This window comes from Morchella sextelata, assembly GCF_020137385.1.
Source record: "Morchella sextelata strain SCLS chromosome Unknown scls_2, whole genome shotgun sequence".
Lineage (NCBI taxonomy): Eukaryota > Fungi > Ascomycota > Pezizomycetes > Pezizales > Morchellaceae > Morchella > Morchella sextelata.
The window spans coordinates 1,420,027-1,435,944 of record NW_025408617.1 but is presented as its reverse complement, the minus strand read 5'-3'; the positions used below and the strand labels follow the sequence as shown (position 1 = coordinate 1,435,944).

General features: G+C 48.5%; 4 protein-coding genes across 4 annotated transcripts; 3 read left to right on the top strand and 1 right to left on the bottom strand.

Moving 5' to 3' along the window:
* Positions 1-1,222: 1,222 nt before the first annotated feature.
* On the top strand, positions 1,223-6,571 carry H6S33_005626 (uncharacterized protein; the record flags this gene model as incomplete). The annotated part of the gene is made up of 5 exons (XM_044836993.1): positions 1,223-2,082; positions 2,159-3,257; positions 3,310-3,672; positions 3,722-3,846; positions 3,901-6,571. The coding sequence occupies 5 exons, from the start codon at positions 1,223-1,225 to the stop codon at positions 6,569-6,571; spliced, it is 5,118 nt and encodes a 1,705-aa protein (XP_044698935.1).
* Positions 6,572-7,873: 1,302 nt separating this feature from the next.
* Positions 7,874-8,425, top strand: H6S33_005625 (uncharacterized protein; the record flags this gene model as incomplete). Its single annotated transcript, XM_044836991.1, has 2 exons — positions 7,874-7,940; positions 8,019-8,425. The coding sequence occupies 2 exons, from the start codon at positions 7,874-7,876 to the stop codon at positions 8,423-8,425; spliced, it is 474 nt and encodes a 157-aa protein (XP_044698934.1).
* Positions 8,426-10,886: 2,461 nt separating this feature from the next.
* H6S33_005624 (uncharacterized protein) lies at positions 10,887-12,951 on the bottom strand (the record flags this gene model as incomplete). The annotated part of the gene is made up of 4 exons (XM_044836990.1): positions 10,887-10,947; positions 11,022-11,224; positions 11,291-12,553; positions 12,613-12,951. 4 exons carry the CDS (start codon positions 12,949-12,951, stop codon positions 10,887-10,889), a joined length of 1,866 nt encoding a protein of 621 aa, XP_044698933.1.
* A 1,809-nt stretch (positions 12,952-14,760) lies between these two features.
* On the top strand, positions 14,761-15,853 carry H6S33_005623 (uncharacterized protein; the record flags this gene model as incomplete). Its single annotated transcript, XM_044836989.1, has 4 exons — positions 14,761-14,833; positions 14,888-14,982; positions 15,166-15,561; positions 15,629-15,853. The coding sequence occupies 4 exons, from the start codon at positions 14,761-14,763 to the stop codon at positions 15,851-15,853; spliced, it is 789 nt and encodes a 262-aa protein (XP_044698932.1).
* Positions 15,854-15,918: the final 65 nt, after the last annotated feature.

Below are 15,918 nucleotides of genomic sequence, written 5' to 3'. Positions count from 1 at the left end.
TTTGCAGTTGTTCCTTCTTCATCAGCCCTCTTCTTGCGACGGGCCATTTCCCTGAAATACTGTGCAAGACTTGATCCGTTCAATTACCTTGACTCAGCATCCCTTAGCCTGTATTTTGCTTCCTCCGAGATGTCCCCATCCTTTTGATCGCGTTTAAAAGTTTACATCTTTTTTCATTCTTCATAACCCCTGTATCTGGTCTTGCACTGCTGGCTCCCAATTATCGCTCAGACAACTTAGCACCCCTCTCTTCCACACCGTGCACCTTTTCTTTTGGATATTTATCAGATCTCATCACCCCTCCGAAGTTTACTACCAACAGAGCACTGCATTAACTCAGTCCATCTGTGGCGCAATCCAGATCAAGTTCAACCCAAGAATCTCAGCGGATTTATACAAAGCTTGAGGTGAGTTAGTTTTACTTTGTATACTTTCGTCAATCTTGCAAATACATGTATCCCAGCCCGATTTATATGGAACTTCATGTTACGCGAGTTTATCTACTGCTTAATCAAGCAAGCATCTTCCAATCTCCATCTTATTTCTCCCTTCTTCTTCTTACCTGCATTCAATTTACACCAGGATTGCTAATTTTATCTAGCGCTCGACTTGGCAGCTCTTTGCTGCTCCTTGATGCTCTTTTGATAACCTTGAAGCGGCGCTGAAAGTGTGAATACCCGGCCTTGTTCCTTATTGATTGTCGCCACACGAAAAGGTATGTGAATGGGTTTTCTTATACCTATTCTATTTAAATTTCTCTTTTTTTCTCCTGTTTAATTCCTTTCATTGTGTTTATCAGCTATTCATTTGTAATCCCGCTACTGCTTGGGGAGCCCTCGATTGATGTCATGTGAGACGCGCTTCGGAAGCTCGGTTTGTACACCACCAACCACATCACCATATTTCTTTCTACAAACTTTCTTTCTAGTTTTTTCAATTGTACACCTGGTATTCTGCTTCCCTTAAAAACAATTACCCTGATCATTAAAGCCTATTCACAATTACTTTGATGCAATTCCAGCCAATATCAAATTATAACAATACCCTTCTCCGATTACTTACTCTTATGAAACCTCTATATCCTACAACCTCGCACCTACTATTTATTTCTGTACTGAACAAACCTTCCTTATTTAATTTATAGTCTTTCCACACCCTATCCACAGAATTCCTGACTTACATCTATTTTAATAATTTAGGTTCTATCACATAAATCCCAAGTATGCCACCTCGCCGACGAGCAAAATCTATTCAGGACCAACCTTCATCTTCTTCGCCCCCGCCTCCTAATACTTCTCCAACTGTTCCTGCGGGACTTATACCTCGTACAACTCGCTCAAGAAAGAGCCAGTCTTCATTGACAATCGAGCCCCCAAGGCAGCAATCAACTACCCGTGCGCCACTATCTGCACCGTCCACAGGCACTAGTTCATCGTGGACTTTACCTCAAACCTCTCCACAATTAGAATCACAACGCCGATCGTCAAGGGTGACAGCTGTAAAAGCTAGAGAAACTATCAGAGAAGCTATACTTCCTCCTAACCAATATAATTCTGCCACCGCACGGGTAAGAAGAGCTAGTATAAATTCCACGAATAATAATCAAATAATGAGGATAGATAATACATTATCCTCAACCGAGGCTGCGCTGAATACAAGTCCTCTACTTACAGCAGCAACCCCGGGATTTAGTCCCAAAAAAAAGACACCACCGGGGCTTAAACAAGAAACATCAGATACAAGGTTATTGGACACAATACTTCAAAACGGGGGTACCAACGACTTCCAGAGAGGGGGAAGAAAGGGGTCATTATCTAATTCAGTCAAATCTGGAAAGGAGACTAATAAAACTGTTGATCCGGTCAATGGTACCGATTTACCTCAAAATTTGGATGTTGTCTCAAGCACAGAAACAAATAATTCCGGACAGGAAGTAAATCTAGAGAGGGGAAGCGTCAAAGAAGTCAATGAGAAAACAATTACAAGAAAATCAGATATCGATATCAATATGCAAGATATGGAAGTGAGCGAACCGATAAAAGGAGGCCTTCCTTTGACAGAGCCTATCGATGCTGAAAACCGGTAAGCAGAGGACCTCTAATGAAATTCTGAGATAGAAAGCAACGCAATTATACTAATTTAGAGTTGGAATATATAGGGAACTCAATACATGCGAATCCGAAGTAGGGGTGATTGAAAAACCCCAAGAGATTATATACATATCTGGTTCATCACCCCAGCAACCCGGTCATGATTCGTCACCAAAGTCATCGGAAGGGGGTATGGAGTCACGTGATACATCGCCTAGTACAAGTCAAAAAGGTAAACATGATTTATCATCGTCTGCAAAAATGCTTTCGAAGGCACGACGTAAAAAACCCCGGAATATCTACATCAGTCCACAGAAGCAGCGGCTTCTGCGTCAGAAGCAGAGGGAACGGGAAGAATATAGAAGAAAAGTTGGGCTTTCGGATTCTATGGCCGGAAATGGTATCCCATTCGACTCTATCATCCAAGACCAGGTTAATAATGCCTTTGAAGAAGACTTTGGGCCACTCCTACGCGGAGAAGTTGTTGTTGTGGACGGTGCGCAAACCCCACTAAACTTGGTTGAAGCAGCGGTGGATCTACTTCTTGGGACTGCGATGGGGGGTATAGAAATTGAAGATATCAGAAAGGAGGATGAAGACGCGGCAAATACTATCATGCGCGAAATCGATGCAGACGAAGAGAGAGACGACTCCAAGTTCCTAAGTCATGTTGATGAGCCTTTATCCCCAATAATCGTCTCACAGAATTGCACTGTCGACTCATCCCTCCAAGCTCCTAATAGCAATGAAGATAGGGCCAAGGGCGGCTCTCCATCATACCAATTACTTGCAGAGGCCGAGAAAGATTGCGAGAAGCACGATCAAACTACCGAGGTTGAAGCCACTAGTGATAGCAACCCCGAAGCGCGAAAGATTACACCTTTGATTAAAGAGTCGGTTAGGCACGTTCCAGTTCATAACTCTGAACAAACCGATGATGAAGATGGAGCATCGTGCTCTGAGTCTCAATCATCAGCCAGCTCGACAGATGAACTGGAAGTTTCCGACCAATTGGACCAATTGGACCCGGAAGTCCTTGAAGATGCAGAAACCTACCCCAGTAGACCAATTGGAAGGCGTTTGTCTTTAGGTCCGGATGGTGAGTTGCAAAAACAGGTTGCAAGAGGGAATTCCAATGTACCTAGTCGAGGGGGAGATGTTTTTATGGTAAGTCTTATTTATATCTTACCAATGTGTCTTTTATAACAAATATCTTCAGGACGATTTCAACGGAAATTCGAATGATTTAAATGCCGAGTTCCAATTGGTGGTTGGCGATAGTCCTCCAATACACGACGGGGAAACCGTTGTGGATGAAGAAGAAGAAAAGCAATTAAAACCACTGGAAAGCGTTGCTGATAATAGCGAGGATAAGCCTAAAGACCCCGAGGTGACGGATTTTGAAGTAAAGAGCGTTACCGGGGACGACATCAAGCTACCCGATGAAAAGATTCCAGACCCGGTTCAAGATGTCACAAACCTCAGTGGGGAGGATCACCCAACAACAATCGACGCTATACCCCATCAAACAACTACAGCGACTGAACCTCAAGCGGTTCAGGGAGAGCCTTCGCTGATAAATGTTCGTTGTCTTCTTTAAAACTTCCTCATAGTTACTAACAAACGCATAGGAACTAAAACTTATTGAAGATGAAATTTACCAAGCTGCTGCTCGGCTAATCACCTTTAGCTCAACTCCTGTAGTTGTAGCTACAAAAAAAAGAAGCTATTCTCAATTCGCCAATATAGAAAGCGGGTATGTTAACAAATCGGTACTATATACTTACAGACCACTAAATTGTGCTTTTAGTGGTCCATCGAGCTCTCAAAATAAAGTTGTGACGCAGGCTCACGAGTGTCCGTTGTGCCAAACTACTCTTGCTGATATTCTTACGATACGCAAAGCAATGGGCTTAGAGCAAGGCCTCAGTGGTATTGAAATCATGAAAAAGCATGTTGAGCTATGCACTAAACTATATGCGGATGACGATGAGGATAGGGATGATGATGAGGAGGACAGGATCGAGGACGAGGAAGAGGAAGAGGAAAATGCAATTGACATTGATATTGATGAGGCAGAATCAGAGGAGGTTGAGGGACAGGGCGACGAGGAAGATGAGGAAGAAGAGGAAGAGGACGAGGACGAGGACGAGGACGAGGACGAGGATGAGGACGAAGAAAAATGGGAAGACGAGGATGTAATGGAGGATGTGGTTGATGGTGATGGGGATGTTGTTTTGGATCCAGAATCGCAGGATTCGTTAAGGTTTCACAGATCCACACAGAATCAGAAAAATCTTCCAGCTTACATTGTCTGCAATCCGGAAACCATTGAAAAGGAGCTCGCGGCTATGGAAGCGGCTCTTTTATCTGGGCAATTCCCGTCGACTACAGCTATCCAAGAACTTTTGTTTTCTAAGCTCACCGATGTCTCTGAATTCCAGAAAAGTCTTGACAGTGCTAAAGACGAGGGAGAGCGATTCCACGCAGAGGAAAATATTGTCTGGGCTTTGGAAGCAATGCAAAAGGAGTATCTTCTTCTAGAAGAGGTCATCAGGCAGAAAGAGGCTGAAGAAGAAGCCTCTGCAATTTTCAGTGGGGAGTCCTTGTCTAGTGGGAGAGGCAGGGGGAGGGGCAGAGGGCGGGGGAGAGGCAGCATACAAAGAGGAAGAGTCAGATCCCATTGCAAAAATCCTCTTTGGCCTGACGATCGTATAGTGTGGGAAGATAAGAAGGAGGCAGAACTCTACGGTTTCGCATATGATCCTGCTCCTGATAAACGCGGCAAACAGGACGCAGATGGGCAGCAATCTGGTAAATACTCGATTCGGGGTAGGGAGTTACGCAGTCGTGATAAAGCCGCCGAGTATGTTATCATGCCTGGATACGAATTCAAAGACCCCCGTGTGCATACACTACAGCCCAAACTCACAAGACGCCGGAGATTGGCAGAAGACAAGAACAAGGAAAAAGAGCCAGGTAAGGAGAATGGGAGAGCGGAATCTGCGCCTGTTCAATTGCCACCTGGCCTCGATCCTTTGATGCCTCCTATCAAAAAGCGAGTTGGTAGACCACCAAAAAATCCTAATGCCCATGCCTTGGCCCTTGCAGCGGCCCAGGCACAACCTAGAGAATTACTTGCGGCGATTCCACTTTCCCGTACTCACTCAGCAGACAATCTTAGCCGAGTCCGAGGCTCGCCGCTCTCAAATCGAAGAAGTGGGCGGCTCAGCAATTTCGGCCAAGGACAACCGGCCGGGGACTCTGGGGGTGATGAAGTGGTTGAATCTTCTGCAGCGGAGCCGGCAGACCAATCATATAGCACACTCCGGATTAGGTTCAGTGCTAACGGTCGCGAGCAATTGAGGGACATTCTCTCAAGAGACCCGAATCCTGTTTTTGAGCTGTCCGATATCATGCCATTACCGTGTTCGCTGAATATCCCTGCTACACAGTCGGAACCCGTATCTCCTTTGAGGCTCTATCATGGCGGAAAGCAAACTCGTCAAAACGATGGTTTACTCACATTGATGACTGACGCTGCTGGTCTGGACGAGGGCCCTGGATCACCTATCTACGACTCGGCTCCAGAAGGAGCGACCACCCCAACGAGAGGCAGAGGCAGAGGGAGGGGGAGAGGTAGGGGGAGAGGTAGGGGGAGAGGCAGGGGGAGAGGCGTATCTATAAGTAGAGGTAGGGGAAGGGGGAGAGGGAGGGGATCCGCAGTAACAGCTTCATCTGGACTGCGTATTGAGACTGCAAGTTCAGTTGATGATGATGAAGCAAGAATGGAAGATGAGGATACCGATGCTTTTACAGATTTCAATGGACGCTTTAATTCTCCTCCCGAGTATAGCCGTAACGGAGAATCAACTGACGCCGACGATCACATTGTTAGCGGCGATGCGTCAGCGACCTCCAATGGGAACCATGATTTTAGGTTTCATTCAAATTCGTTCACGGTCCCAAACAAAACCCCCGTAGGAAAGAGCACTTCGGTTCCGCCAACCACGGCCATGCTTTTTAATGGCAACAGCGCGGCATCAACTCCTTCTCCAATGTTTGGTGTCTTTCAAAGCCGACCAGGCCCGGCTTCGCTACCAGCAATATCCAGTGGTAGTCCTACTGAGTTAAACCCTCAGGATGAACTTGAAGATAGAAAATCAAGACAGCGCGTGAGAGGGAAAACCTATAAGACTCCTACATTTGTCTCAAGGACAGAGGCTGATCCAAGAGCCACGAAAGAAGAAGAGTTTATTGAGGCGCAAAATGGAAATCTTGGAAAACGTAAGAGGACTAGAACGGCACTTGCATATGATGCACCAAAGAGAAAATCTAGAGGAAGACAAACTGAGGGGGGTTCACGTTCAGGTGGCAGTCACGATTCAAGGGACGGGTCGCAAGAGGCAGATGTGGAGATGAGCGATGACGACGAGAGCGATGAAGGTGATATGAGCACTTATGGGGGTACAGGTGCATAGGTGTTTTCTTCTTGATCACCACAAGACAGGACATCATCTCTGAGCTCTCCAATTTATTTTTCCCTAACTTTTTTTTACATCTAAATTAATTTTCATACCTTTCTACGGGCATTTCATCCTTGTTTTTGTCTTTTCTTCGTTTTTTTTCTTAATTCTCGTGGTTTGTGAGACTGTCTGATTCTTCTTTTACGTATGAAATCAGCTGTATTATTATTTATAGGAGGAATGTAACTCCGAGTACGGGTATCAATTCCCAAAAACTTACTGGGCCTGGTGGGTAAATAAATAGACGGCGTTTATCATTTTATTTTTCTTCTCTTTCTGGGTCCTGGATGTGGGGGGGGGGGGGGGGGGGGGTTGCAATAAATTTGTCTCATATCCGTAACAGGCCTAGCCTAGGTTCTAACTAAGTTCAATTGAACGATTCTTACTATCTGGGAATCAAGACATGAACTGGGCAAATCACACCGCATCACTCGCTGAATATAACAGAGTAGGGTACATGAATGTAGAGTCTTGGCAGAACTATTCTTAGCCCCCCTGCAGATAGTAACGGGGGGGCCGGCAGGTTACTATTTTCCCACGCGCTAACATTGCTCTACTTTACCCTATCGATGTTCCAGATCGGTTAGCCATTGGCAGTTCGTCTTTTTTCGAAAAAAACGTATTTCATACAGAACCTCACCCTCTCGAGGAAACTCTGGCACCACCATCGTCAACTATGTACTGCATTCGGCTTAATCTGTTAAGTACCGTCGTACTCCATCTCCGTGCTAGGATCTAACCAGTCACGTGCCTCGAAAGTTGACTCACGGCCTCTTGGCATGCAAAGTACGTACAGGATGGTACCACCCCGCTGTGCGACAGACAGAGGGTGTAACGACGTAATGCTTGTTGGGCAGGCATTGTAATGGTGTATGTCCGACAGGGGGGGGTATTCTCACAACGGCAACAAAGGAACTATGTAATACTGTAATGGTGTCCGCACTTTTGATTTTTAATTTTTTTTCAACTCTAGGCTTTCTTTATTGGTTTATGCATGATAAGAAATGCCGCAATGTTTTTAGGGGCCCACGGAAGGAACGGATGAGGGGATACGGTGTGGATATGGGCAGATCTTTTTGAGGGGGGGGTGAGTGAGCGAGCGGAGGGTATAAATGGAGGCCCCCGAGTTCGCCGAGGGAGGAATTTGGAGTTGAAATAGCATTGTCCTGCGGTACTACTCGACTACTCATAAGTCTAGCACTGTGTACTTCGTTTTACCTGAAAGCACCCAAAGACTCTCTATACTAGCTAGCTATTATGGCTTCTCAAGATGCATTGAACTACGCAAAGGCCCTTGGCATCTTCGCCGGTGGCATAGCTGCTGGTAATTAAAAACTCTCTCTCTCAATACGCCTATCTACATGCCTACCTTTCTATCTTTTCTAACACGCATGAGCACCAGGCACAAACTCCAGCATCTCCTTCCTCGTCATGCCCGCCATCCTGTACCCGCGCACAACGCCGCCAAAGGACCTCCACGCGCAGTGGAAGCACCTCTACGACCACGGAAAGTTCACGCTCCCGCCGCTCGCGATTATTGCTGGTGCAGCGTTCTCGTACGTCGCGTACCACGACGAGAGCCTGCGCGTATCGTATGGGATCGCAGCCGTGTCCACGCTAGGCATCATCCCATTCACGCTGGTGGGCATGGGGGCGAATCTGGGAGCACTGTTGGAGCAGAGATCCTGGGGTGACGCGGATAAGGGGAGGTTGAGGGAGTTGTTGTGGCGGTGGTCGGGGCTCAATTGGTACAGGGCTGTCATGTTGGGGGTGGGGTTTGCGACGGCATTGGTAAAGGCTATATGTTGAATGGGGTATCGTTTCACCGTGACCATGTACGTAAGTAGATCTAGATGGTATTATCCTTGGTGGCTGTTGAGCACTTGGGCCAGAAACGGACTATGGTTCTTTGTTGCTTTGGGTGTAAATTCTTATTTGTCTCATGTCGAGTATAGCTCCGGCACTGAGTAGTTAGCTTGAATGAATAAACGAACGAAGAAAGCAAAAGGTCTCCAGCTAGCCGTACGGGCGTGAAAGCACGAACGAGTGCTGGCGCATGACCCGTAAATATGCTCTTGCCCTATGTTATACCCTGCATGCATGCCAGCAGTGACTTGAATTTGTAAGACCGACCATGTCATGCCTTGAATACGGAACAAGTTGTAACCCGCCATGTATCTATCCCTTGGACGGATGAAACTCTCAAATTCGCAGCCTGGACCGTGCACGCACTTAGTCAGGTAACCTTCTTGCTTTTTGTGTGCGGTGATTATAATACAGCCAATCAAAAATCAGCACGAGTTACTGGATAGGGCTAGTATTAGCTGAAAGAGGGAAGCTGCGAATTTGAGAGTTTCATCCGTCCAAGGGATACATCATTTTTTATATTGATATGCATTAGATTTGTCACCGAGAACGACTCTTGTCATTGAGAAAGCCATCCGTCGGTCGCAGCGTTGCCCCGGACTTCGCTTCGACGGCGTCGGCCTTATAGCGGAACAAAGTCCGCCCGGGGGCAGCGACGATCGTTTAACCGAACTAGATATCGAGATCATATAAAGCAGGATAGCACTGTGCAATGGAAGACCCTTGCGTCGCTGGTTTCTAGAGATGGAGAATTGGATCATGGGGGATCACTCACCTCCGGTGTCCTACCCTGGTGGGATGGTGAAGGGATTCTGAACAGCATAACAGCCCGTGAAGCGAGAAAGAAGATCGCGGAGTGACTTTGTTTATTGGTGGAGATGCATTAGAATTGGTTTGTATACTCACGCATTGGACAGGACAAGTGATGTGTTTGGACACGGTTAAATTTCGCTGTCGTTTGGAAGGCCAGACATCATTGATGGAATACCCTGCACGTCGTGGCTCGCGCAAGAGATAAACCCTATCAACGTCTCAACGATGTCGAGCTGCTAACAAATGAGATATCAACTAAACTCCCTTGGTTGATACGATACATGCGCCACACTCCATCCACAATAGCCTAGTCTCGTCCAACGAGTGATAATCCAAGATCCACCTGCACAGATACTTGGGATGAAAGCCGAATTCACCCCCCGGGAGTCAGTGCATACAGGGAGAGAGAGAGAAGCAGATAAAAGTGGCGGTCTTTCACGAGATAGCACATAGAGAGGGCTCATCGTATGAGTTGCACTCAACTACGAATGACTTGATTTTTTTTTGGCAACTTACCCGCGCCTGTTTGAATCCCCCCACTCGCAGGATTTCGAGTTATTTTCATCCCTAAGGGTTCCAATGCCGTCGTATTGGGTTAGGGTGTCAAATAGGAAGGTGGCTAAAAAAAAATCATTCACGTCTTGGCAAGTCTTAATTACTATAGATTCGCAGTTTCCCCCCTCCTCTTTCAAACTCCACAGTGCTGCTTCTGGGCTAGGGACCACCCTTCAGTAGCACGTCTCCCCCTCGAGCCCCCTGTCTTCTAGACATGGCTCTTTCGCCGGTCACCCCGTTTCCACTCTTTTGGGACGGGGGCCGGCGAAGCTACGGTTGGAGTGATTGGTGGTGGGTTAGGGTTTCTTGTTCATAATAGTTTTTAGTTTTTTGTTTCATTTTTTGTAATCAGGGTTTGGTAGTTGAATTCAACCATGGGGATAAAAACGCCCTGTTTTGTAGCTCTATATAAGTGACAGAAAGAATCAAAACTTTCCTAGTTGACTGTAATGTAGGACAAGTTCCATCAGATTAGAACCCCCGAAAACGCGAGCCTCAAAAAATAAGGAGAAACGAGTCCCGACATAGCTAGAACTAGATTGGCGGTGGACAGGTTAAGAACATATGCGATCACTCGTTTCCCCGAAAGGTCACGAGACTAGATTTGTCTTATTTTGTATTGCCACAGACCTAGCTATGTAGTAATTGTATTATCTCGTAAGTTAAAGCAAGGTCTCGAGACTTCTAGCTTTGTATATCTTATCATTAGACCGTACCATCACTGCCCAGGTCGTAGGAATGTATCGGTATGATGCACAGTAATTGCGGAGACCAGTTACCATGGGGCAAAAACCTCACTCCCAGCCTACGCAATTCGTTTTCCATGTTCCGGATGCCCCCATATGGATATTGATAACCTCTAAACTAGTGAAAATATGCACATGCGAAATTTCAACAAAAACTTATGAACATCCGCTCTGATTAAAACGCACAGGATTAAACAATACAGCGTCATAAAAGTGACAACCAAACAAAATGCAAAAAAAAAAGGAATGCGCTACATGTAACCATCTATCATCTATGCCTGCCGCAATCACTAAAATCTCAACCTAATAATCGAGAAGAGCATATTCTGCAACACATGCACCATCACCGCTCTACCCCATCCACGCATATATCAGCACACACATCCACCACTGAAAAAACCGAGTGCAAGAAAGGGAAAACTCACAGACAAGCCGGCACCAATTCCGGATACTTGATAAAGTCGCCGACGGCCTCTGCGGTCACGTCGAACTTGAACCAATACCGGACGAGCCGTCTCACGATCCACGCCGCAAGCATCTCGCACGCCCATGTCGCCAGGGACGCAAAGAACGTCAGCTCGAACGTATATGGATCCTCGCGATCACTGAACGAGAAATACGGATACACCTACACCCCCCCGTTAATTCATCAGCGAGTGATCCCCCATGACGCACAAAACGAAAAGAAACCCACCTTCGTATTCCATCCGTAATGTAATCCCACCACCCAACCCAGCCACGCCACCATACTCACGTTCTCCGCCAACCCCCTCACATAAAAATACCTGCCCACAAACTTCTTATACTCGCCATAGTCTTGCGCGTTCCATCCTGCCCACACATACGCGCTATGCACGGCCCTCGTCATACTCAGTGGTAGCCACACCACAACCACACTCGAGCTCAATATCTGTAATACCACGAATTGGCTTGGACTGCGCAGGCGCGCATACAGCGCGCGCACATACGTCTGGTACGTCATCGCAAAATAGAGCTTAAACACCCACGCGAGCGGATAACTGCCCACGCGGGCACCTAGAATCCACCCGGTGGTTCCATCGAGGATATTTATCGTGAGGACCCACGACCAGACATAGACGACAGTTTCGAGGGAGTTGTGAGGGAGGGTGCGGAGGTAGACTTCGGCGTATGCTTCGCCGAGAACGAGAGCAATGAGGGAGAGGAGGAGGGCGCTGCCGAACCAGATGAAGCGGATGTAGGATGTGGGGAGGGACCAGGGGTGGATGTGGGAGCGCCAGGTCTTGGGGTGGGGGTCGAGGCGCTGCATGGTGGTTGGGGAGGTGGTGAAGAGGAGTTGGGTGTCGGAGAGTGCGCTGCGGCGGCCGAGGTGGCCGGAGCGCCGCTCGAGGAGAAGGACGAAGAACGAGATGATGAGCGGGCTGAGCATAGTGGTGAAGGTGAGGAGAATCCATGTGAGGTTGTGGTTGAGGATCGGCGCAGGGAGGAGGTAGTACATTGGGACTGACACAAGCAGCGGGAGCAGGTTGAAGAGTGTGAAGGCGTGCGGAAAGCCGAGGCGCGCAGGCCACCAGTTGAGCGAGTAGAGGTTGAAGAGCTTGGTGATCCAGAGGAGCCCAACTAGGTTGTAGAAGCCATAGTAGACGGTGAGAAAGAACCAGAAGTTGAGAGTAACGAGTGCTTCACCGTGACCGCTGCCTCCTCCTCCGCCAGTGCCCGGGTTTGGGCGCTCTGGATCCGGGAGTGGGATCTGCGGGACTGTGTCGCTGAGTCGGTGCAGGAACGAGGCTATCATATCCCGTATCACTGATATATTAAAAACATTCTTGACCGCCTGCCACAGCAATCCCAATACCGATATCGGGCCCTCAATAGTAGTATGGGGGTAATGATCATATTGCGGCTGTACCGGCAACGCCGACGGATCATTCCCCATGATCGGATACGTCGGAAATGGTATCGCACACCACGCAACGACCTACACCCGCATCAGCGCCGCAAACAAACCTAAGCCCTCGCGCTATCAAATCTACTCACAATCGCCGCCGGCAGCACCACCAGCAGCCCCATCCTACTCCACCACCTCCCCACGATCCTCACCACTACGCGCCGGCGCGGACTAATAAGCATCCTATCGATCCACCATCTCATCTCCTCCGCCTCCGCGTCCTCGTCGTCGACGTCGTCATCCTCGTCCTCGGCGGCATTAATGCTGCCATACCCGCCGGCGGTCCACCGCTTGGGGTCCGCGCTGCTGGTCGGCGCAAGGACGGTGTAGAGGTTACTTGGGAGCGCGCGGAAGCGCCCGTAGCGGAAAGTCTCGGTTTCTGGTGGGGGCGAGTCGGTGCCTTGCTGGAAGTCGAAGAAAGTTGGCATGGCTTTGGGGGCGTGACGGGCATGAAGGAGGAGGAGGAGGATAGGAGGGAAAAAGGGGAAGAGGACTCTCTCTCTCTCTCTCTCTCTCTAGTCAGACAGAGTGGGAATCAGACGGAATGGGGTGGGGGCGCAGAAGATGAGTGAGGGCGGCGGCGGCGGAGGCGCCTCAGGTGGGACAAAAGCTAAGATGAGGGGGATCTCAGGCACTGACGCAAGAACTAGCTATAAGCCACAGGAGAGACATGGAGAGCAGTATGTAGAGGAGAATATCTAGAGTAGATAGTTTATTTTGTCTTACTAGGCACATATAGAGAGCTCGCTCGCACCCCCGAAAGTGATATCTGTGCAGTTTTGGGCGAGGCTTTGATCCACAAGGTGTCCGTGACCACAAACGGCGCATCGGATGACGGTGGTGGGGACATTTTGTTGTTTACATGCAGGTGGCCCTGGCACTTGTGTTAGCCCCGGGCCCCTGCACGCTATCGTACATAAACTGCAGCAGACCCCTCACCGGTTCCACTCTCCTTCCCCCGCAATCGGATGGACATTCGGATCAGGGTCCTCGAGAGACGGGGGAGGAGAGCAATAGGATATGAGCTGTCAGTTGAATGATATCATGTCCCCGACCTAACCTCCCACCGCGCGGTGGCCCGTAGTGAATGCGGGCGTGTGTGATGGATGAATGGAAACTGTTGAGGTTGGAACGACCTTACGTTTTGGGCTGCACTAGCTAAACAGGCGGGTGTGGTGCTGCTCGAGTGGCTTGATTGGCTCAGAGACGGAGAGCATCAAAACATCTTGAACCCCAGTATTTAGTAAATAGTTGGAGATAAATGGGCGGCGATATGGGAAAACAGGCTTACGAGACAACGGGTGTCATTATAAAAACCCCAACAGCAACAATGGGAATCTCTTGATACCCATAAGCTGAATATTTGATTCTGAGGCCTTCCCCAAAACATATCAATTCCGAATAGCAAAAAATCCAAACAATTGGCTGCAAAAGCTTTTCCGGATGGCCGTCCAAATAGTTGTGACCGTTACTGGCTGCTCTCTCTACCCACTTGATGCTCCCTCTCGACGGACGGATGCAAACGTGAATAACTGTAGCTGAACCAATGGAGTTATGATGATGATGATGGCAGTTATGTATGTACTGCAGCTATGCACAAGAAGTAGCGAGGTTATGATCCTATCACTGTTTCTGGCCACGTAAAGTAGCTCTGACCGCCTTTGACTACGCTTCCATCTTAACCCGATGAGTCATCGTTGATATCAACTCAAGCAGCAGGTGTCTAACAAGCTCTGGCCATCGAGGTTAGCGCGTCCCCAGCAGACTGGCTACAGTATTGAAGGGTTGAGATAGCTCTCTCCTCCCAGCCCAGTCAGCTTCGTTAATCTCAGCTATTTACATATCAGATCAGCTATCTCAGCTATCTCAGCTATCTCAGCTATCTCAGCTATCTCAGTTGTTTCAGCTATCTCAGCTACAAATGTGTTACCTGAATTACATATGTAAATACATACTGTACCTATAATCCGCTACTAAACATCACCTCGGCTCCCATCCCCTGCGCACATCATGCACAATAATCACTAGCTGCCGACAACCACCGGCGAAAGCCTATGTATGTACGTCTAGCTAGCTAAATATATCGATACGAGCCTTACCAATGAGTCATTGAAATTAGAGTATCTTCAGCTATACCCTAATTGCTAGATCTTCCCCCACATATATACAAGCACTCTCCACTGTCTCAAAATTTCCCGTATCTAATTCCCTACAAATCGATCATTACCACTCTCACCATGTCCGCAATCGTGTCTTCCCGTGACCCCAATGCCGAATACCTGCTCATCGGCGCATACATTCGCTACTCCAGTAAGCAGGACCAAATACTAAAACCTAAAACCCACAATTGACCTAGGTGTGTAGGCTGGACCGCCCGCATTGTGGCCATTCTCGAGCACTTCAAGATCCCGTACCGCTTCTCGCAATATAACAAGGCCGACCCCAATGGCCTCCAAACTGTACATTTCTCTTCTCCCAATACCCATCTGTGATTGCAAGGTGTTTCCAGATTCGAACGGGCCTATAAAACTAGAGAGAATCCCACAACAGGATCATCAAACTTTATAGACCCAATCGTATCCAGAAACATCCTCCAGTCACGAGTGGTAACCCCAATACTCACAGCACTGACATCCCCCTAGATCCACTCCCAACCCGCTCGCCTCGTCCCCACACTCACCGTTCCCTCACTCGGTCCCAACCCAATCCACGACTCCCTCGCAATAACCGAGTTCCTCGCCGAATCACACCCCACCCTCCCGCTCTGGCCCGCCTCCCGCCGCCTCCGCGCCCTCGCCCGCAGTCTTGTGGCAGAGTTCCACTCCGGCTTCGGCAACCTGCGTAACAACTACCACACAAACTACGTCGCGCGCTACGTTGGAGACGTGCCGATGATCCCTGGTGCGGTCAAGGAGGTCGCGCGCTTCCTGGAGTGCGTGGATCTAGCGCGGAGGGAGACGCTGGAAGTGGAGGTTGAGGGGCCGTATTTGTTTGGGAGCTTTGGGGCCGCGGATGCGTTTTATTGGCCAGTGCTTTGGGTTTGTTTACCTTTGTTACGTTTATGAATGTGGTGGGTTATAGTTGTTAATTGCTGTGCTGGTGTAGAGGTTACGTACGTACGGCTTTGATCTGAGCGCTGCGTCGCCGTTGGCGAGGGAGTGGATTGTGACCATGTGGAAGGACCCGGTGTTGGTGGAGTTGGGGAGACAGATGTTTGTTGATGCGGAGAACCCGGAGACGAGGGTGCCAGAGTATGAGGGTATTTTTCCGGGGAAGGCGGAGATGGTGAGATTTGATGATGGAGTGGCGTATGTTCCGAGCTTCGAGTGATGGACTGTGAGTGATCGAGTGAGTAACTATGTTGATAGTTGGTTGCGGTGGATGTAAAGAGATGA